The sequence below is a fragment of the Aedes aegypti genome, chromosome 2 (genome assembly GCF_002204515.2).
Source record: "Aedes aegypti strain LVP_AGWG chromosome 2, AaegL5.0 Primary Assembly, whole genome shotgun sequence".
In the NCBI taxonomy this organism is placed as follows: domain Eukaryota; kingdom Metazoa; phylum Arthropoda; class Insecta; order Diptera; family Culicidae; genus Aedes; species Aedes aegypti.
In genome coordinates, this window is record NC_035108.1 from 147,597,732 (window position 1) to 147,622,229 (window position 24,498).

Genomic DNA, 24,498 nt, shown 5'->3' on the forward strand with positions numbered 1-24,498 from the left:
GCAGAGCTGGGAGCACGGTCTTATACCGAATGACTCCTCGCTTTACCACTGGGCTCTATCCTGACAGCTGGACTGTCATGCGACTGATGCCATGTCAGTTTTGTATAAAAATGTCATTACGACTTCCGCCTACTCGAGTAACACCATTCTATGTACCGGTACCTTTTAATAAAGTAGTATAGTTTTAATTATTGAATCCGCGTACGTTTTATTCGGGTTATAGTTATCACGGCCACCTGTAGACGCGTATTCAACACATTGTTAGAATAATTCAAAGTTATCTGTCAAATCGTACACTTCAGGTTAATTATCAGAACTCCAGATCTGAAAGACTTCCTGTAAGAGCTGGTGTTCCCCAAGGCAGCATTTTGGGACCAATATTATACAATATTTTCACATCTGACTTACCTGAGTTACCTCAAGAATGTCATAAATCCTTGTTTGCGGATGACACAGGCCTCTCCACCAAAGGACGAAGTCTGCGTGTCATCTGTAGTCGATTGCAAAAAAGTTTGATTGTCATATTTTTTAATCACGACTAACCGCCCTTAGACGGGGTGCTCTTTGCGATGTTGCCGGTTAACCTAACGATCTGATAAAAACAAAAGATGACTTGTGGTATTTTCGGCGGCTTCGTTCTCTTCGTCTAGGGTGGTTTTCTATAACCTGAGTGCATGGTTACGTCACGGAAAATTCTCTTTCTCTTTTCTTCTTTCATCACGCTCAATTGACTGTCCTGCTCATTGACATTCACTGCTGGAACTGTTGACATTTTTTTATAAGGAGTTTCGAGATTATGTCAAGCGTGCAACGATCTATTGGGCTCAAATTTTGTACCAAAATCAAACTATTTTTGTTTACCTTAAAATACTAATTTATTCGTGGAATAAATTTGAATAATCCAATACACAATTGTTGGGACAAGAATCAGTAGCTAATTCAATGGGATGTTCATCTTTGCACTTTCATGTCGAATTGCATTGATCAGATCGTAGTTGATGAGGAAGATGAAACGTAGGTTTGATATCTGTAATGGAAAAAATCATTTAGTTTTACTGCAAAACGTATGTAGGGCTGGTAGCGACTAAATTGGACTAAGCTGCCGTGAATCGTAAGTCAGTCCCATCTGTATTTTCGTCAAAATTGACTTGAGCTCAGTTTTCAACATTCACGGGCCGTTTTCGCGTCCTTCACGTGTCGTAGTTGATGGGATCCAGAAGGAGAATAATTTTCTCACGTGCTGTTCTACACTTTCTCTCGTCGATCGCCATCAACGTACCATCCCCGTTGGGAATCGGTTTCACTGTTTCCCAGAGCTCCTCCAGCTCAAGATAAGTTTACACCGCAAACTTTCACGTGGGCCAGTTTTCACGACCGCACAACCGCAAAGGTTTGAGTGGTTCTGAAACTGCTGCTGGATTTGCGGAACCTGCTCCGCTTGGTTGTCGCCAGCTCCGCCGAGAGACATTTTATGCTTCAAGAATCTTCTTTTGAAAAAATACTTGGGCCAATAACCTATTGCAGTAGGCTGTAAAATGGACTACTCTTGGTAGTGGTAGAAACAGAAGAGGGAAAATTGTATTTAAATTCAAATCCAGCCTACTATGTTTGTCGATCGGTCTGAACGCCTACTATAGTATGATACATGTGGAATCCTTACTCTTCCTGCTTACATTTACACTCCTCACAATCCATGAATCCTCGGATTCCGGTCACCATCGCCCACTCACTAGTCTTCCGGTTCTCCACCAACTGACTCTCCACAACAACACTCTAATTGTCAACCCAGCATATATTATACTAATAACCCACATCAGTATCAAGATGTGTATAAATCCATCACAAGGTTTCTCAAGCTTTCAAGCGTAACAATTCAATAGAGTCACATTTTATATCGCAGGGTACCACATCTCGTTTTTTCTCTTAGATTTGAAATCTATTTTTTTCTAGAATTTACCAGATGATAAACTTTTGAGTAGTTCTTATTTTTAGTTCTTTTCTATTATATTTTTCTAAATTCTACCCAGTTATAACAATGACCTTTTCCTTATTTTTTTCTATATTTATGGCGGCAAGAGTGAATAATTAATGTAAATTCTGAATAAGATAACTAACCTCATCTTTTTCATTATTTAACACAACTTAAATTTCTTCACTGATTTCAAAATAGTTTGAGAAAGCCATTCAGCCTTTCAATCAACCAATAACAAAGTTTTGGTTTCTTCATACCTGACATTCGGTTTTACGTCCTTCAATCGATCTGAATACATTAACACATGACGACTGAGTTTTCCTTCTTTTCCTCCTAGCTGTCCAACAAACGTACTGCCTGTTATTTGCGGACTTACACACATATTTAATTAATTGTGTAACTTTGCTAGTGGATATTCCAATCACTTTTATTACACAAATACATCGGAGTCCCGAACGAAAGCAGTAGCGAAGAATCTAATAAATTTGAGAATACGTTCTCAAGCCAACTCGTGACATACAAACATCGTTCCAATTTTATTCCGAAAGACACTGATGATCCTCTCATCTATTTTTCTCTTTCTTTCGTGGAAATTTCGACAAAAATCTGTAGCACACTACATTTTACTTTTACTTTTCTTATATTTCTCATTAGCTGTTATGTGGAACAATCCTTGATAGCTGATAGCAAGCTCTATGTTTTTTTTCTGAATAGTTTCGCCAACAATAAGAGCAACATTGCTCTTAAAAACTGTCTATTTTTATATTAACTGAAACATTTAATTCATTAAAAGACATCCATCACAGAATCATACAGAGTTTCACTTATTCAACCATTTTTTTTTTAAATAAGTTTAAATAAGTCACCTTTGCAGCTATTAACAAATTGCTCCATTACTAACATATGCATCTCATATAAGCGTATATGATATATTTTCAAGTTAGTTAGATTGAAGTAAATTTTTATTCACTCCTTGAGAGCCTTCTCACTTATTACATTTATCGTTTCGACTAAACCGTACGATACAAACACAAATTCTAAGCAAACCATATTGGCATACTCCATAATGTGTTTATAGTATTACGCACTTTTCAAGCACTTATCATTTTTCGGTTTAGAATTCATCTTTATGCAGAATGTATTGTATTCACTATAAGCAACATTTCTATTTCTCAACGCTCTCGAGCAATTCTGTGCAGTGCACCAGCTTTATTATATATTATTTTTCATACGCTCTCCGAAAGCTACGCTGTGCAATGCACCATCCTTTTTTTAAGACGCTCTCAAAGGGCTATGACATGCAGTGCACCTGTTTATTTTTTCACACGATCTCGAAGAGTAATGCTGTGCAATGCACCAGCCTTTTTTTCATACGCTCTCGAAGAGCTATGCTGTGCAACGCACCAGCCTCTTTTTCCATACGCTCTCGAAGAGCTATGCTGTGCAATGCACCAGCCTCTTTTTCCATACGCTCTCGAAGAGCTATGCTGTGCAATGCACCAGCCTCTTTTTCCATACGCTCTCGAAGAGCTACGCTGTGCTATGCACCAGCCTTATTTTTTTATACGCTCTCGAAGAGCTATTCTGTGCAATGCACCAGCTTATGTTTACATACCTATGCACTCAAAGAGCAATGCACCATGAAACCACCATTTCTTTTAGTCTTTGTTTAGCCTTTCCCCTTTGCGTAAAATAGTCAGATTTAAACTAGCCGTTTATGTATCTGTTTTCAGCTCTAGTCTCAAAGAAAACGGCAAATATAACAGCAATTCTCAATTACTTTTTTCAAATCGACGTAAGTAACTTTCATACAGTATTGTGAACATTAATTAAGAAGAATCATAAACTGTTTTTATAGGTGGTTTGAACCGTATCCTTTTTTGTTTTCGTCATGTCCATCGCTTAAATTTAGCATGCAATCAGCTCGCGTTAAAATACTATGTAGTACCTATCGTTTCTCACAAGAATTGTGTGACATGCCGTTTAATTCAGTTACTTACGACCTTTTTGTACCAGTGTAAAATCGATTCAAGCAGTGTTTTGTTTTGATTCGAGGTTAAGGCCGCACGGGACGTCATCATAATCACCCTATCCGATTGAAGAAGCAAATATCAAGTACCACTCGATATATCGATGCAAAAATTTATCACTATAATTCTATAAGGTAGTGTACAACCCATTATATTTTCAGCTTCATCGGTTCATTAAAATTCGAGATCGGCTTCAGCAAAGTTTTGATGATAATTGTTAGTGAGACAAAAAATAAGGATAATAACACGGTCTCCCGTGTCACCTTAAGTCGCTTTGCCTCTCCATACAACGGAGCAGTGAAAGTAATGGTTAGGTTGTGGAAGTTGAAAATATCACTTACGTCGTTTTGTAAATCCTGAAATTAATCGTTCTAAAAGTGTAAAATCGTAATGGTTTAGAGCAGATCGTGATTTCGTCTTCGAAACACGTAAGATTGATAAAGCAAGTTTGTTTACTCTTTTTTTGGCTTGAGACTGTTTGAAAAAGTTTTCGAGAATTTATTACTCACAGAACTTTCCATTATGTAAATCATTACTATTTCATGTCATTAATAACGCGAAATCATCTTATCAAACAACAGCCTCCAGGAGCATTGTAGCGCATCCTTCCCTATCTTAACATGCGCCATACCATAAAGCATTATCACTTGTCATTTCTCTCGTTGCACACACGCCTTCTAACAATCGTCTTCCCATCATCCGATCTGCTATTCCATCTTCCGGACCAAGTTGCAAGAAGTTTAATCTTTGTTCTTACCTATCCAGGATACCGATCCCATGCTCGTCGCCACTGTGGAATCCTTACTCTTCCTGCTTACATTTACACTCCTCACAATCCATGAATCCTCGGATTCCGGTCACCATCGCCCACTCACTAGTCTTCCGGTTCTCCACCAACTGACTCTCCACAACAACACTCTAATTGTCAACCCAGCATATATTATACTAATAACCCACATCAGTATCAAGATGTGTATAAATCCATCACAAGGTTTCTCAAGCTTTCAAGCGTAACAATTCAATAGAGTCACATTTTATATCGCAGGGTACCACAATACATATATGATTACTTTATCTTTCAACAGTTCCAAATACCGAGCTTCCAAGCGCTAGTCCCTTTACGTCGCTGTGGTGTTCGCCGAATGATGGTCCCTTGAATATCGAGTTGTTCATATTTGAAAAAATGTCTGGAAATCTACCGGTCAACCATTATTCTGAATTCTCATGCTAAGAACAATGTCTCGTCAATTTTTTTTTCTATCTTTATTAACGAGATTTTTAGCCCTGGGCTAGTTCATCTCGGGACCAACGGCTTTACTTCCCTTCTGAAGGAAGTCGTCACTGAAATTTTTAGTGACTATCTCGGGGATGGGATCCGATCCCAGGTCCTCGGCGTGAGAGACGTGTGTTCTAACCACTACACCAGGTCCGTCCCCTATGTCTCGTCAAGTTTTTAGCTCATTTAATAAAGATTTCAATATGCTTCAAGGTAAAAATGTGTTTTTGAGCTTATATCAAGGTTTGAAAAGTCATAACTAGCATTTGAAAAGTCAAAACCACTTGCTATTACCAATATTTGAAAGCTAATTCTATTCTGTTAAAGTTTGTCGAACACGCTAATAAGATCAAATTGAGTTTTAACATTATTTGATCGAGCTATGTTCTCCACAGTACCCTGAAATCACAGTTTTTCTAATATATATGGTACAAAAACACATATTGACATTATTTTTTCAGGGCATAGTCAAAGGGAATAGAACATTGTAAAGCTATAAATTCATTAACCATTAACAGCTTACATGTTACCTAAGGCAATAAATTACCAAAAATGCCCAAAGAACGAACACTGCATCGCAATCTGATGATAGTTAAATCGCGCATGACACATGTGCCGACGAATGAATGAATGGACCAATGCATGAGTTCATCATTTGACATTTTAGCGGTGCCGTGTTATTTATGTGACCATGGAAACCAGTGAATTCGGCACCGCTCAAACGTCAAATTCGTGAACTCGTGCACTGATCCATTGAACACGTTAGCATTGCTTTTTCTTTCCGATGGACCGATGCACGGGATCTTCGGATAAGTGGGTGTATGTGTTCTTGTTCATCCGTTTTCTCTTATAATTCAAATATTTCAGAACAAATAAACGCTGTTCGCATGACCAACGAGTGTATTCATTAGCTAAATAATGAATATCAATGAAAAAAAAAACATTTTGGTCATGTTGGAGCTTACGTCGACTATGCAAATGTAGGTAGTTAATATGCTAAAGTTTGTGACAACCTTTTGAAAAAATAATTGAAGTAATACGCAAAAAAGCTGCATATTTCTTAAATACACGGTATTAGGCTAATACACGAAATAAAGAAAGTCACGATATAGAACGAAAAATTAACATTTTGATATTAGAGGAATAAGAGATAGAAAAATTGATTCTATAACATTCCCCAGAAAACCATTCCCCAGAATTCCGTTCCCCAGAATGAACCATTCCCCAGAAAATCATTCCCCAGAATGTAACATTCCCCAGAATGCACCATTCCCCAGAAAGCTATATGAATATCCATTTTTTTTCTTTTTTTAATTATTGCTTTGCGTGAGTCACTTATGTGGGGGCCCAGATAGCCGTAGCGGTAAACGCGCAGCTATCCCACCGATCGAGGATCTTTTCGGATTGGAAATTTTCTCGACATCCCAGGGCATAGAGTATCTTCGTACCTGCCACACGATATACGCATGCAAAAATAGTCATTGGCATAGTAAGCTCTCAGTTAATAACTGTGGAAGTGCTCATAAGAACACTAAGCTGAGTAGCAGGCTCTGTCTCAGTGGGGACGTAACGCCAGAAAAGAAGAAGAGGAGTCACTTATGCGACAAAACAAATATGTAGGTAGGGGGTTAGGGGTATAATGAACACACGGGGCGAAATGGACACCCCCTTACTGTCTGGGAATATGCATATTTCAGCAAAACTTTATAAACTGTACGAAATCTGTATTGTATATGAACTTTTTGACGGTATAAAAGTTTACGCTTTGCTTCATTTGTCCTCTGAAATTCTACTATATTTTTTTCTCAGCTTCAAATTAGTTTATAAGCAGAGCGCTGGAAGAATTTAATTTTAGAGCAAAGAAACATATTTCCATTCTATGTAAAATAAGCATTTACCTAATGTGTCCATTATCCCTCTAATCCCCCTATTCATGACTATTTGGCATATTATAATAATACACCCTTCTTTTAATAAATTCCCATAAAATATATGGACTATATGTTTATTTTTGCCTATATAGTGATGCACCCTTCTTTCAGTATTATCTCATTAATGATATAGGCAAAATTTTTAGAAAGAGCCGTAGAAAATTTTTTATTTTACATAATTCAATGCATACTATGTTTAATGTTCTTACATTCTAGTTCTGCACGCCTACTATTACTGACAACACTCCTCCTCGTGCGGATCTGGATTGACGCCTAATTGTTTTCGCAGATTCTCCAAACGAACACGGTGTAGTGGTTTGGTCAATAAGTCGGCAAGCATCTCCTCAGACGGACAGTACTGCAAATTGATTTGTTGCTGTTGATGAAGATCCCGGACAAAAAAGAATTTTGTTTCAATGTGCTTCGTCTTGCGTTCCAAGCGGTCACTCTCAACCAACTTTATGCAGCTTTGATTGTCTTCATATACGGTGATGGCTTCAGTAGATTGCTCTCCAATTTCTTCCAATAGTCGCTTCATCCATATGAGTTCCTGGCAACCTTCTGCTAGAGCTACCAGTTCTGCTTCGGTTGAGCTAAGAGCCACACATGACTGTTTCCTGGAACTCCAGTGGATTACGCCTCCTCCGAACAAGATTAAATGTCCGGACTTGGATTTCCGGTCTCGCTGATCACCTGCCCAGTCTGCATCAGCATACATCGCCAGACCGGTGTTCGAGGATCCGAGAGTCAACTTAAAGTGGCTGGTTGCTCCCAAATACCTCAGCACTCGCTTCGCTTCATTCCAGTCTTGCTGGTTTGGACAACTGGACTTTTGTGCCAAGATCGTGGTACTTACTGCGATATCCGGACGAGTGTGTAATGCGACATAGAGTAAACCTCCAATCAAGCTCAAATATTGGCTATTATTCGGAAGCTGGTCATACTCCTCCTCCTTCAGTTGTAGGTATCCAGGATCAAGCGGAACCTTTGCTGGCTTGGCGTTTTCTAGACTGAACCTCTTGAGCAGCTTTTGGATATACGCCTGCTGGTTGAGCTTGAACCCGTCACGACCACGTTCCACTTGCATTCCTAGGAAATGACTGACGTCGCCAAGGTTTGTCATAGCGAAATGCTTTTCAAGATAGTCCAAAATTGATTGGAACTCCTCCTCAGTTTCGGTAACAACAATCATGTCATCCACGTAGATGAGAATGTACGTGAATGATCCTCCTTCTCTGCGTATGTACAAACATGGGTCGGATTTCGATTGGACGAATCCCATCGCCTTGAAGACGGAGTCCACCTTTTTGTTCCATACGCGCGCGGATTGTTTGAGGCCATACAGGCTCCTCCTGAGACGACAAACCGTTCGTTCGTTTCCGGAATGGAAGCCATCTGGTTGACGCATATAGATGACTTCGTCCAGCTCTCCGTTGAGGTACGCCGTCTTAACGTCTACATGCTTCACGAACCAATTGTTACGGGCGGTGACGGTCAACAGAGCTCGAAATGTGGCTTGCTTCGCCACCGGTGCGAAAACTTCATCGTAATCCACACCAAACTTTTGCGTAAAGCCCTGTGCTACAATCCTCGCCTTATGCCGTACGATGTTGCCTCTTTCGTCCCGTTTGGTTTTAAACAACCATTTGCATCCTATTGCACGCTCACCGGGTGGCAGGTTGACAAGCTCCCACGTGTTGTTCCTTATTAACGCCTGATATTCGTCCTCCATTGCAGTTTTCCATTGGTTGGCATCTGCGGATTGCAGGGCTTCCGAACAGTTCCGGGGGTCGCCAGATTCCTTACTGACGAGACAGTTGCTTATCGTTGGGGTTTGATGCGTTTGCAGATTTGATGCGGGGGCCGATGTCCCATCTGAAGATGTATCGCCGCGGGAATTGGCGGCTGGTCGAACGCTGTGCTGGCCTGCAAATTTGTAGGACGGTAGACCTTTGCTCGGAAGAGAAAAATCAAGGTACTTGCCTGGTAAAGCGCGCTCCCTGCCGCTGCGCCTCAACACCTGTGACTCGGGTGGATATGAAGATTGTCGCGGAGGGAGCGCAGTGATGGTCACGTCACCGGATGCATCATCCGAGAAATCGCCTTCGCTGGTTTCGACTTACGAGAAGTAGTTTGAAGCTTCGGAATCATCAGAATCGTCGGACTGTACCTCTTCTTGATCAGGTCTCTCTTCTGGCTCGGACGGATCGACTACTTCATCAGCTGGTGTTTCTTCGAAATCTAGCCTGACAAAAGTACGTACCGGTGTTAGCTTCTTCGCTTGAACTGGTACTGAAGTGGATGCCTCTACGTGAGACGGTTCGCTGATGAAAACGACATCTCGGGACTTGAACACCTTCCTTGTTGCAGGATCGTATAGGCGGTATGCCTTGGTGTTTTCGTCGAAACCCACAAGTGTAGATTTCTTCGACTTAGGGTCCCACTTGCGGCGCTTCTGCTTTGGAATGTGTGCCATGACCCTGGCACCAAACACACGGATGTGCGATAAATCCGGCTTGCGACCGCTCCATGCTTCTTCTGGCGTCCGCTTGTGCCCTTTGATTGGGGAACGATTCACCAAATATGTTGCTGTTGCCACCGCTTCGGCCCAGAACGCCTTCGGTAGATTCGCTTCAAACAGCAAACATCGAGCCCTCTCGACAATTGTTCGGTTCACGCGCTCCGCCAAACCGTTTTGCTCCGGGGTATATTCCGTTGACGTCTGGTGCCGGATGCCTAGTTCCTTCAGCCGTTTCTGGAAAGACTTATTAACATACTCCTTACCATTGTCTGTTCGGAGAATTTTCAACTTGCATCCGGTTTGCCGCTCAGCCAGACTGTGGAATTCATTGAACGCTCTGAGTACTTCGGCCTCGGACTTCCTCTCCAGAAAATAAACGAATATGCGCCGAGTCTTGTCATCTGTAAACGACACGTAGTACCGACTTCCGCCCAGGGACGTCTCCTCCATGGGGCCACAGATGTCGGAATGTACCATTTCCAGCACCTCGCTGGCTCGATGTCCTTTCTTAGGGAATGGTAGACGGGACTGCTTCCCCATCGCACATATGGTACAATTTCCGGTGGTCGTCTCGCTAAACTGGATACCAGAAGCTAAGTCTTCCTTCAGTTGCTTCAGGCTGCCGATGCTCAGATGTCCCATTCTTCTATGCCACAATTCCATACTGCTCGTCGTGCATGCTAACGATGAAGCTGTTGTCGTTTTCTCCTCGAATCGAAACAGGCCTTTCTCCGTATCATGGCATCCCGTTGCTATGACGGTACCTGACGGATCGATCACCTTCACACCGCCAGCAGAAAATTGCACCACGTGACCACGGCGAACGATTTGGCTTACCGAGAGGAGATTATTGGACATCGAGGGGATGAGTTTCACGTTGTTCACTTCTATCGGTGGGCACTCGGGACTGCACTTCGCTTTCAGTTTTACCAGACCCGTCGCAACGATGTTCATCGCCACTTTATCTGCTGCAATTACCGTACCGCTTGCTGTCCTCGGGTTCACCAGAAGTTTGCTGTTGTTGGTGAAATGATCCGATGCTCCTGAATCGAAATACCACGCTTCGGAATCGACACTGTGGTTTGTCGATAAAACGGTATTGAACGCTGATCCTCGGTTTACCTTGCAATCTTTAGCGATGTGGCCAAACTTCCGGCAGCGCTTGCACCGGGGACCTTTTGGTTGCTCAGCTGGCCTGTCGGTTGCGCTTTGCTGCTTTCTCGCCGGTGGGCCCCGTCGTCCAACGAACGCTGTCTTGTCAGTCGTCGTCTGCACTTCCTGGAGTAATTTGGTTTTTATGCTGTCGCCGGTGATTGCGGTTCCGGAGCTCTCAAGTGCCATAATCATGGGCTTATACTCCTCCGGCAGTCCTGCTAACAGCAAAGTTCCTACCCATTCTTCAGAGATTTCGAAACCAACACCTCGCAGCTGATGAGCGGTGGAAACAATCTGGGTTACGTACGTGTCAACGGAATTGCACGAGTCCAACGTCGTTGAAATGAGCTTCCTGAGCAGGCCTACACGCCGGGTTAGACCGGTGTCCTCAAAAGCTGCCTCAAGCTTCGCCCAAGTTTCTCGAGCAGTCTTCGCGTCCTTCACGTGCACGTAATTAACGGGGTCGAGTAACAGGATTATTTTAGCACGAGCCTTCCTGTCCTTTCGTGCGTCCACATCCGGAAATGTTCCGTCAGGATTCGCTATCGGTTTCACGGCTTCCCAAAGATCTTCGAGTTCCAAAAATGTTTCAACTGCGAATTTCCATGTTGCCCAGTTCTCACGGCCGGACAGACGTTCTATGGACGGCAGCGTCGACGAAATTTGAACGGGATTTGGGTTTGCGCCTGGATCTCCGACTCCGCTTCTTCCTGCTTCACTTCTGGACATGGTTAAAGTTTTCTTCAATTCTTCACAAGGCCCATAACCTTTTAGAAAGAGCCGTAGAAAATAACTTCTAGTTTGGTTGACGTTTGAGAGTGGAATGAAAATTTTTTATTTTACATAATTCAATGCATACTATGTTTAATGTTCTTACATTCTAGTTCTGCACGCCTACTATTACTGACAACAAAAATATATCGATGGAGAGCCCATATAGCATAAGGTCATTTGGCATAAAATGATTTGGTATAGAGCCATTTGCCATCCAGCCATACTTATGCTCCTTCTTTTCAAAAAGGATGTTCTTCATGTTATTCCAAATGGTCATTGGTCAAATGACCATTATATCAAATGGTCCTTGATCATTTAATCAATCATGCCAAATGCCTTCTTGCCATTTGGTACCCTTACGGAACATTTTGTCTATATCGTCAACAGGATAAGACTGAGAGAAGGGTGTAACACTATTTTGTGCAAAATTAAACAAGTCATTTGTAATTTGGACTTGACGTAAAGAAGGTCGTATCATTTTAATGTGCAGAATAGTACGTTTTTATTCTGCCGAGTTTACATTTTCATTTTCATTTTGCAGCGTTTGGTGGGGCAATGAGAGCGCAAGTCAGTCCAAAGCCGGGGGAAGGGATAGGTAATGGCCGTAATAGTCTATGCGGACCACTTGAACACCATCGGAAAGGATAAGAAGGGTTGGGGTAGGGTATAGGGAATGGAGAAGACTTGACACAGTAATGCGATTAATGCTGCAAAATGTAAATGTGCTGAAAGCAATTTAATTTGAGTTTTGAAGTTTGATTTGACTTATTAAAATTCCAAATAGATCGGCCATTGTACAAGTAAGAAGGAATATGCTGATCGCTTTCTAGAAATTTTATAAACAACAAAATAATAACAATATGAGAGTGATGCTAAGGGCTGCTGATGGCACAATGCGACGCTTCAGGAGATTTTGATACTGATTGATCATTACTATACAGAGCGCAATTCAATCGATGGTGATAACTTTACAAACTTTATCTGTTTTTACACTGTTTGACGATGCTGATTTATATAAAAATATTTTAAAAATATTTGATATCATTAGTTCATTTGTTTGTGTGATCTAGGTGTCAATATTGAAAAAAAAAATTACATACCCTTGATGATAATACTTCCCTGACCAGAAATATTATATTTTGAGCGCCCTTTTCGAAGCTATTCTATCCAGGTATCCAAAATTCAAAACCTTGTCAAGTATAGAAAATTGATTTTATTTCATTTATTACTACATTGAAGCTACATTGTACTTATTAAGTATTAGGTATTATTTTATGTTTTTATCACTATTGATATTATCAAGGCCAGAATTCCCAGTGAGTGAAGAATTTTATAGTACTAGAACACCATAGAAGATCGCTAAACATTACCTAATCATGAAACGGCTTTTTGCTCTATTATTTTAGGTAGATGCTATTGATCTCCCTTAGCTCCTATCCGCAACCCGGTGCACGTGCCCTGTTTGTTTTCGAAAACCTCGTAGAAGATTACAAACCGTCAATGGCATTCCCAATTACTACCCCACGTTGCACATTCAAGGGTCTGATTGTGCTCCTAACCCACCCTCAGTTCATAATCTTCACGCCATCTTGAAATTATATTTTCCCGAAGTGAAAGTAATTTTGATGAGTGATAGCCTAGTGCAGCCCAACTGCATAGTACAGTAGTTTAACCAGAATCTTAAGGTCAATTATCATTATCAATTATCAAAATTCATCGCTCCCTGGAACATATAATCCAAGGGGTTTTTATTCTGCCGAGTTTACGTAATAATTATATCGGAAACGTATAATATAATACTACGAACGTCTTTATTCTAATCGATGTAGTCCCAAAAAGTAAGAGATGATGCACCTTCTTAAAACATTGATGAAAAGCTGCATACATCACTACATTTGATAAAAATTGGACATACATGAGAAATTATACATTTGGAATCTACTATACCAAAAGAAGGGTGTAGCTCTATTTTGTGCAGAATAGTGATGAGTTGTATATTCTTCTTCTTCTTTCTGGCGTTACGTCCCCACTGGGACAGAGCCTGCTTCTCAGCTTAGTGTTCTTATGAGCACTTCTACAGTTACAGGGTGTCTACTCATTTACAGAAATGAAATTCCCTGATATTTCCAGGTTTTTCCAGATTAAAAAAAATATTCCAGGTTTAAGAAATGCTCTAAAATACATAAATGACGAAAGATTGAATATGGGTGACTAAAGATTTATTTTCAAGTAGGTATAGGTAGTTTGGCCTCGAAACACTTAAAATACTTCAAAAATATTCTTTATTTGTTTGTTCTAAATATGTAAACTTCATACTAAAAATAGAGAAATTTATGATTTTCATTCAATTTTCACCAACAACAAAAATGTTTATAAAATGATCTGAAAGTGTATATAATCAACAACATCAGATATGGAAAAAATACTCTATTTGATATTGATGAAAAAATAACCTTTCCATTTAAATGGGATTCAGATTTATCGATATCCAGCGACGTACCCAGAATATTTCTCTAGAGGGCGTTATTTTTTCATAGTTGATATCTTCGGGAAAACTGTAAACTTCTTGCACCTATTACTCCAAAGATCTCTTCAAGAGTTTGTTTTGCGAATTTTACGAACTTTTTCATGTAGTTCTTACAAGAATTCCATCACGATTTCTTCAAGAAAAATCAAGGAAAAACTAGACTCCTGCATCTACCACGGCTGGTTTTCTAAATACAAATCATGGTTTCAGTTCAAAAGATTATCATATTGGTTGGTTCTTTATCATGGCGTAGAAATTACTTCAAAGCTTCCATCAGGATGTCCTTCAAAGATCGTTTCAGGCACTTTGCAAGAAAGTCCCAAGATCTTCAGAAAAATTATCCATTGAGTCATTCATTGATTGCCCTAGGACTTACTTTTTGTTTTTTAAAGAAGAAATCCTAAGGAAGTCTTTAAACATTTTCTCCAGTTTATTCATCCAAGGTTGTCTCAAGGAAAATATCTAGAATTTTTTTCAAATTCGTTTACAGAAATTTAAAAAAAATCGCTTTGAATTTCTAAAGAAAATCCTAGAGTAATCTCTACAACAGCAAATTAAGAGCACTACAACGGTCAATTTTAATATAAGAACATTACAATTGTAAATTGTGGAACACTACAATAGCTCTTTGACAGAATAATCTGGGGTTCTCTGGAACTTTTCATCATCATCATTGAACCCTTCATCATAGTCGTCTGTTTAGGAATTTGGTTGGTGACTAAAACGTGAACAAATCAACTTCAAGCAAATCGTAATTCGGTCGAACTTGAATCGGGTTGGAGTTGAAAATGTGAAACAGGTTTTTCCAGTTCCAACTCAGGTTCAAAAACGAGTTCGACAAAAGCAAGATAAACATGAATGAGATGGATGTGCGCCAAATATTCGAGTGTTATTAATTTACAGCGAAATCTCCATGATGTTCAATGACTCGATATCGACTCATAGATGCATACTTAAAACAAAATTGTATGCTTACTATGATGATCCCTTAAAACAGCTTTCCAAAACATTCCTGCTCCATGACTCGATATTTCGCTGAGTCGATGGTCTTTTCACCACAACTGAAATTTTAAAAATTGTAATTACATCAGCTTTTCGGGGGTATATGCTAGAAATTTTGGTAATATTCTACACTTTAGTTCATAGAATCTTCTGGAACTTTTGAAATATTTCACAACAGAAGGAACACTACAACAGCATACAAGACTAATTATTTCATATCAGAACACTACAACAGTATTGAGGCCTAGTGCTCGATGGAGTATGGCCAGAGCATAAATTTAGGCGATTTTGTGGTCATCAGTATCGAGCGATTTAAAAGATTATACGTAGCTTTTCGCTTTAAAATTTCGTTGGAACGTGGCTAGCCACGTCGGGTAAGCTAGTAACTGTAATAATTTCTGTTGTATTAAGGTTCCACACCAGACCTCAAATGAAGTTTTTAAGAATCCATGGAGATTAAGAAATCGCATTTTTTAAAATTATTAGTGAAGTGTTTGAACAGCAGCAATAATATTTTGATGAAATGCTGCAGAAATTTTTAGAAGAACATAATAAGAAATCTCAAGTGGAATTTTTCGAGGATTTTTTTTTATTTCATCGAATAATGCCTTAACATTTCAGTTGTCACGCTGTTGTATTTTGTACATCATTGCTGGAAAAACCTCGCTTTTCGTTCACATCAGCATGGTGGTTCTGACGGTCGCTCACCGCGCGGCGACTGGAAGGTTAAGAAATTTTTAAGCAATTCCGAAGAGTTATTGTGTATGAATTTTTTAAAGTACCTTTTTAGAAATTTCTGGATCAAATGAAAAAAAGGCATAGGAATTAATTTCTTGGAAATATGTCGAGAAGATATTTTTCAAAAACTCTGGAATTAACCTTTGTGCAAGAACTTTTGTAGAACCTGTCCTAGATGTAACAGTTGAAGAAATTGGCGAATAAATAGTGGAAAAACATCTGGAAAAAATCCAGATCTCTCTATGAAATTTACTGGAGGTACGGTTGGAGAGCTCTAGGATTTTCTGGACCAAATTCTGAAGAAATTGCTCTAAGCATCCATTGATAAGTTCCTGAAGGTATTCCAGAAGGAATCTTTGCAGAAATAGTCACATAATAGTCTCTGAAAGTTTTTCTAGCCTTTATAATATTGCACTAGAACTCATTGCGAACAGATTAACCCTTTTTTCCCAAAACATTTTTAAAATATACTCGAACAAACAATATTTCAAGTGGTCTAATTTTTCATAAATCAGTTTATTTTTGTTTTTAATAGTACCGTAATTTCGGGTGAAATTGATCATTTTTCACAGTGCTTCTAGTCTGTTTTCTATAATGTTAATAATGCCAAACAACTAAATGCAGGATAACAAGTACGAAGGTGAGCCTCATCGACTTATGTACCGAAATTTTCTAACAAATGTCATTTTAGTGTTAACAAATACCTCTAAAATAAAAAAATCAGAGGAACTCATTTCGGGGTGAAATTGATCACTTGTCAATACCATTATCGTTAGTTTCCAAAACAACTCTATATGATAAATTTGAGCTCCCTGAATCCGAATATGCTTGTAAAATTCTTAACAATGCAATATTTATATAAATAACGAATAGTTAAATTTCAAGAATAACGCGGAAAACGCCTAAATGTATGCATTTTCATAAGGAATTCAATGATATATAACATAAATTCAATTATTTCAACCATATGAACAAATTGGTACGAGTTTTGGTGATGAAATCTGGTTTGGGGATATATCTCAAGCATCCTAACAAACTTTCAGGTTTATAGCAAGTTCAAATCCTTGCTTATTAATAGAGGTTCATAGGTGTTTGTCAGTACTGCACCGTGCATGATTTTGAAATTTTACGTTATTTTCATAGTAATAAACATTCTTTAACGCAAAAAAACTTCAAAACACACAATTCGACAATAGTTAAGACAAGCAACGTTCATTTACTGCAACTTACATTGATATTTGTGCTCCATTACGAATCAATAGAATCGTGTGATACGATGATCAATTTCACCCTACTGATCAATTACACCCGATTTTACGGTAATTTGATTGTACGTCAATAGTTTTACTGTTGAAACAGTTTGTTAAATTTTAGAATAATCTGATGAGTAAAGAATGATATTCTTGTAACTAATACATAGTATTCATCTGTTTCGTCTAAAATTAATGGAGTTCTGGAGGTACCATGAGGTTTTGGGTTAAGACAAAAAAGTGACTTTAGAGACCATTTTGATTAAAATGTTTTTTTCAACCTTAACCAAAAGCAGAGTTTGTTTAGAGACATTTCATTTCATTTTCATTTTCATTTTGCAGCGTTTGGTGGGGCAATGAGAGCGCAAGTCAGTCCAAAGCCGGGGTAAGGGATAGGTAATGGCCGTAATAGTCTATGCGGACCACTTGAACACCATCGGAAAGGATAAGAAGGGTTGGGGTAGGGTATAGGGAATGGAGAAGACTTGGCACAGTAATGCGATTAATTGTAATTGTAATTGTAATTGCTCAATCCACACCCTGGCAGACAATTATCCGCCCATCTAGACACGGGCTGGGTGAGGACCTACCAAGCCTCCCCCGTTAACATGTCCTATACCGTTTAGCACACCGGGATCTTCCACAAGCAGGCGCCGGAATTAAAGCGGTCCCACAAGCTTCAGATACATTAAATAGATATAGTCCCTCTGGCACTAAACCGAATAGCGGCCTTCATATCATCACTAGCACTGCCTATCCCGCACGCCAAACAAAATGCCGGAAGTAGCGTGCCGTGTAGAACATCTGATGTTCTACACAGCACATCACCTCCGACACCATGCTCAACGTACAGCAAAGACATCGCTAATAAAAAGCGGAATGCGTCATTCGATTCAGTGCCAGAGGGACTATAAATGTAACGAAGAGGAAATGAAAAGATAGTAGAGATGGTTTGGTTGTTGGATTGCTGAAACGAGAAGAAATAAAGTCATTACGTTAAAACGTGGTTTTTATAGTTGAATAAATGTATCGATAGTTTCTCATCTGTTTCTTTTCCGTGTCGTAGTTGCGTCGATTCTATCCACCTCGAGTTTTGTCGTCTCCGCTCGAGCAATGAGGACCGCGATGAAATGAAAATATAAAAAATATGACCATTAGTGTTTATCTATTATTTAATGTGGTTCTCATTTGCTTTTAAATACCTAAGTAACATGTGAACTCTGCCTCTATCAGAAAATTCTAATGAATTATATTTTATTCTCCTGCACTTTCCCTAACACAAAGTATTCCTATTTAGTAAGACATTTACAAGTGCAAAAGCGCAAATAAAAGTGTGGGACCTCATCGAATCATGTTGATGCCCTCAGAGCACTCATTCTTCGATTTGCGAAAAATGAGTCCGCTGAAAACACCGACCCGACTCGACGCAATCGTGCACCTCTACCAACGCCTCCGCACATGTAAAAACTTCTGCGATAAACCTGTGGTGTGAAAGAAATGCGCAATATTATTTTAATTTCAATCCTAACTGCATGACCCGTAGGCTCTATGCGTATGATTGTTCATTATTTTATCTAAATATACCAGTTATTCCTGTACATCAGAAGAAAAGAAAAACGATTAAGAATATCTTGCAGCGTAAAGTTTAAGTGATCAAATATTAATCCTTTCTTCGAACCTAATTTCATTATACATTGGGTTATGCTATGCTTTGCGTGTGATACGAACAATTAGATTTATCAATATAATGCATTAGCATCCAAACAAATACCCTAGAAAATTTTCTTATTGTCCGACAAACATTTCAAAACAATTACGAACTGCAAAAATTCAACGGTAACTTTACTCAACAAAGCTTTCATTCGATCACCCTTAAAATACACAGTCATCAGTAGACCATGCACTATAATATCCTCCTAATATAACGCAGAGCTAAAAATCCTCTCTTGCGTTACCCAATCTGAACAAGAAAACATTTTCAAATACTGCCCATAATTTGTGCACGGCAAAACAGATTCCACTTTCTACGTAATGTAACCTAGTATGAGTAGCTGCCCAACTCTCCAGACCTGCGCCCTCCAAGATCCAAGGTGCTGCTGCCTTACGTTCAAAACTTCTTTCCTCAAAGTCTGTCTATCAATTCCGAACTCTATTGCATACTACCATACCAATCAGACCCTATTCCTGACAAGACACAGAGTCATAACCCCAATGTGATGGATTTACCCAGTAAATCCACAACCTTGTCCTAACCCCTCTTACGTTTCGCTATCCTCGAAAGTCACCCATATTGATGCTTGGCAAAAAATATCAGTATTCAATCCACAAATCCCAGATTACACCACATTACGTTGGTCCGTTTGGCGTCGCCGGTGGATACCTGTTCTGACATTCGTTTCTTTTAAACTCCATTTCAACCATGTCCCTCCACTTTATCAATACGAATGTTGACGAATCACGATAATCTGAAGATCGTGACCAGAACGGAGGTAGGATAAATCACTAGGGACCAACTACCACCCTTGGCACAGTAATGCGATTAATGCTGCAAAATGTAAATGTGCTGAAAGCAATTTAATTTGAGTTTTGAAGTTTGATTTGACTTATTAAAATTCCAAATAGATCGGCCATTGTACAAGTAAGAAAGAATATGCTGATCGCTTTCTAGACATTTTATAAACAACAAAATAATAACATTATGAGAGTGATGCTAAGGGCTGCTGATCGCACAATGCGACGCTTTAGGAGATTTTGATACTGATTGAACATTACTATACAGAGCGCAAATTAATCGATAGTAATAACTTTACAAACTTTATCTGTTTTTACACTGATTGACGATGCTGATTTATATAAAAATATTTTAAAAATATTTGATATTAGTTCATTTGTTTGTGTGTTAATAATGGAAAAATTTTACATACCCTTGATAAAATACTTCCCTGACCAGAAATATTATATTTTGAGCGCCCTTTTCGAAGCTATTCTATCCAGGTATCCATGTACTGCTTTCAATCCTGAAATTATTCTTATTGTGCATGCTCATGCATTATATCAGTGATGCTCATAATCATGCAACAGATAAGAAGGGGAGAAAAAGAGAATATAGGAACAGTGATTAGTAATGAGTTAATTATGTAGTTTTGTTAGAATTATAAACAATTAAACAGCAGTAATGAATAGCTTATAAAATTACTTTGCAGCGTAGCTGAGCCTTTCGGAACATAAGACCGATGTATAAAAATAATTTGTTTCGAAATTGTCCGCGTGGTCTTCTAGTGCCCCTATTAGATAAGAATCAGTCATAGACATACATACCGAATGCTCGCCATGACCCTATGACCAACATTTGTATATGTATAGACTTAGCTGATGTGGCTTTTCGAATAGGTAGTTCTTTCACTCATTGATTGTCTTCAAAACCTTGTCAAGTATAGAAAATTAATTTTATTTCATTTATTACTACATTGAAGCTACATTGTACTTATTAAGTATTAGGTATTATTTTATGTTTTTATCACTATTGATATTATCAAGGCCAGAATTCCCAGTGAGTGAAGAATTTTATAGTACTAGAACACCATAGAAGATCGCTAAACATTACCTAATCATGGAACGGCTTTTTGCTCTATTATTTTAGGTAGATGCTATTGATCTCCCTTTGCTCCTATCCGCAACCCGGTGCACGCGCCCTGTTGGTTTTCGAAAACCTCGTAGAAGATTACAAACCGTCAATGGCATTCCCAATTACTACCCCACATTGCACATTCAAGGGTCTGATTGTGCTCCTAACCCACCCTCAGTCTGTAATCTTCTCGCCAGTTTGAAATTATATTTTCCCGAAGTGAAAGTAATTTTGATGAGTGATAGCGTAGTGCAGCCCAACTGCATAGTACAGTAGTTTAACCAGAATCTTTAGGTCAGAAGATGAAATCTAAATTTTGTAATAAAAAGGTTGCCATTGCTTTGAAATTTACCCAACATCTAATCAAAACTACTAACAACAGCGATCAATTATCAAAATTCATCGCTCCCTGGAAAATATAATCCCAAGCCCAGGGAAAAGCAGAGTTTGTTTAGAGACATGCATTAAAATAGTGATCAAAACTCTTGAAAGAGGCCTGCTTATCTGATAATGTACTATTCGTACTTTTTGTAATTTTCACTATTTTCCTACAAAATTTATTATTTCATATGCTCATGAAAGACACCCAACTGGAACTGAGAAATGTCCTTGCCTTTACCAACTTGGCAATCTTAGGTCCTGTTTGCTTGTTTAGATAAGTTTTATTCGGAATAAATATAAATCACTAAAAATTAAAATACCTTAATATTTCAAGTAACTTTTTAATAGTGGCGCAGCCGAAAATTTTTTCATTGAAATGATTTCGTGTTACGAAAAGGACATATTCTACCATGTATTACTGTTTAGCAATAATTTCCCTGAGTGTAATCGAAATTCCCTGAGAATTCCAGGTTTTTTCCAGGTTGAATAAAATTCCCTGATAATTCCAGGTTTTCCAGGTTTTTCCAGGTAGTAGACACCCTGAGTTATTAACTGAGAGCTTACTATGCCAATGACCATTTTTGCATGTGTATATCGTGTGGCAGGTACGAAGATACTCTATGCCCTGGGAAGTCGAGAAAATTTCCAACCCGAAAAGATCCTCGACCGGTGGGATTCGAACCCACGACCCTCAGCTTGGTCTTGCTGAATAGCTGCGCGTTTACCGCTACGGCTATCTGGGCCCCACATGAGTTGTATATTCTTTTAAATAAATATTGGATATTGTGTTTCCCCATAGACTGATCTATCAGTCTTCATAAGTGCCAATAAGACTGAAACTACTGTGATAGTTCATTTGCAAATGAAATTTGAATTATGCGTAAAGTGTTCATAATTAGCAGCACCAATGCTAATCTTCTCATGTACTTGTAAACAAGTTTGTATGGAGTTTAATTTTCAAGTATTTTTAACTAGCTTGTTTCAAAATTTTAAAGTAGGTATGTAATTTTCTGGGGAATGGTCCATTCTGGGGAATGGTTCATTCTGGGGAATGGTACATTCTGGGGAATGAGATTCTGGGGAATGGGTTTCGGGGGAATGGTTTTCTGGGGAATGTTATAGAATCAGAAAAAATATGTTTCGACAAAGTTGTTTCAAATTGCCACTTCTTCAACGTTGCTGTCGTAAACAACATATATCTATCTAAAAGTTATTAAAAAATACATTGTTTTTCTATCTTAATGCCAAGAAATTTCTCCAAACTATATCGCTAAAATCATCGGTTTGGGCTCTATACAAAAAGCGCATGAAATCGACACAGTGCCATGAAGGGATTTTTATAGAATGCACAAAAGAATTCATGCAGTAAACCCAGAATTTACAAACAGAAAAAAGGAACAAAAAAATGACTTAAGAAACCATTTGGATTAAAAGAATAATTGGAGATCTATTTATACTACAGACATGCTACCAGCCCTGCGTAACTGATAATTTCAAGGAACTTACCTCGATAACGCAATTGTTGTTCAATCTGGTCTTATTGCCGTACATCAGCGGTGTTCCATCGATGTAGAGTGCCCGCTTCCCTTCATTGGTAATGAAGAAATCACCGTTGCTTCTCAGCTTGATCGTACCTTGCTTGCGGGAAACTTTATACGCGGGACCTTCCAGTGAGAAATCCACATCCACAACCGTGTCTTTCGTTGACCGACCGAAGACAATCTCTCGCGAGCGCATCAAAAATCGCACCAATCTTCCTCGGAGAACCGCCAAGGTCTGATTGTCGAAATCCGGCGAGAAGCCGATGCCGGTCAAAGAATCCACCAGCACATTCCAACGGGAAAGCTCATTCTCCAGGCTACGAATTTCCTTCTTGCTGCGGCGATCGGCGAGTGCCAATTCTATCTCCAAAGCGTCGTCTTTCTGATCTATTAGTTCCGAATCGTTGATCAGGTCTTCGGCGTCCGAAAAGGACAGGATATTGTCGCTCTTTGGTAATGATTGAACGGATTGATCCGGCAGAAGCGAAAACTGCTTCATTGCTTGCCAATGGGCAAGGAGTGATTTGCCTGTTCGCGCCTGATAGAAAACGGTCGAATTTTTGTCCAACAGCTCCTGGAACGTTTCCTGCGAGGGGTTGGAATTGGACTTAACTGTCCCCAAGAGCTCTTCCTCTGCCACAGAAAACAGCGCCCTACTTTGGACACTTTCCACCACTTCCGGATGAAGATTTCGCATCGCAGTGACCGCAATCCGGGAAATCGGTTCTTCGTACAGCAAGGAATACCAGCGGGCTTGCATCTCGTGAATGGTGAATTTGCAGGAAAACTTAGTTCCCCGGTGAACCATCCGTAGGTCATTGGTTTGCAGAATTCCGGTTATCAACGCCAGGTCATCTATTGGCTTCCATCGACCGAGATCTTTTGTGGCCAGCGTCTGTCCGCCGCCCTTCTTCTTGTTCTTTTTGCTATTTTTCAAGCTTTTTTTCTTGTCGTTGACCGAGGCGTTGGAATTCAGCTGCTGGAGCAAACTGGTGGCCGGATTCGGAACAACTGGCGGAGGAAGTGGCATTATCGGTTGCAGGGGAGCGACAACTGCGGCCAACGGTATCTGAGGAACCGGAACGGAAAGAAGCGGCTGTTCTACGATCGATGATGGCGAATCGGAAATGGGTGGAACCAGCTGCGGAGTAATCGGAACTCCTGGAATTCCCGGGCTACCACCGAACGGAAGCGACTGCGAAAGCGTCCGCGAACGGCCAACGTTTTTAAGCTGCGCTTGCGGCAATCCTAAACTGTATTCCACTATTTCGTCGTCAAAGCGCTTCCGTTTGATCGATCGTGACGAACTAAACAAAACAGAAAACGGGTAAAAGAGGTAAAGTAGAATAATAATGTCTACCTGAGATAATCCATCCGCCCTAAAATAGAAGGAAAAAATTTACCTCCTTCGCTTCTGATCGCTGGCGAGATCCAAACTAGAACTTCCAGAATAATCCAAGTTGAGCTCACTTTTGAAACTGGAGTTAAAATCCATGGTTACTTTGATGGAGAACACACAATATTTGGCTCGGAAAATTATTGCGATGTTCCCGAGACGAGCAAAAATAGTGACGCCATCCAAATGCAATCAAATTTTTACGCTTTTGGCGTTTGTTTGACATGATATTTTCACAGGCATTTGGGTGATGTTAGCCCACCATAGAAGATACAAACCCTCTGCTGCCCTTTATAGTGCCCTTCAGAATAGCTTCATAAGTTGTCCGTGTGATAAAATTTTAGTACACGCAATAAAGTAGATTTTTTACGGTGCATTT

General features: G+C 39.5%; 1 protein-coding gene across 1 annotated transcript; it reads right to left on the reverse strand.

Moving 5' to 3' along the window:
• Positions 1-848: 848 nt before the first annotated feature.
• On the reverse strand, positions 849-24,349 carry LOC5564308 (microspherule protein 1). The gene is made up of 3 exons (XM_001648602.2): positions 24,127-24,349; positions 22,689-24,030; positions 849-1,027 (listed from the first exon to the last, which is right to left on the reverse strand). Exons 1-3 carry the CDS (start codon positions 24,216-24,218, stop codon positions 935-937), a joined length of 1,527 nt encoding a protein of 508 aa, XP_001648652.1. The 5' UTR covers positions 24,219-24,349; the 3' UTR covers positions 849-934.
• Positions 24,350-24,498: the final 149 nt, after the last annotated feature.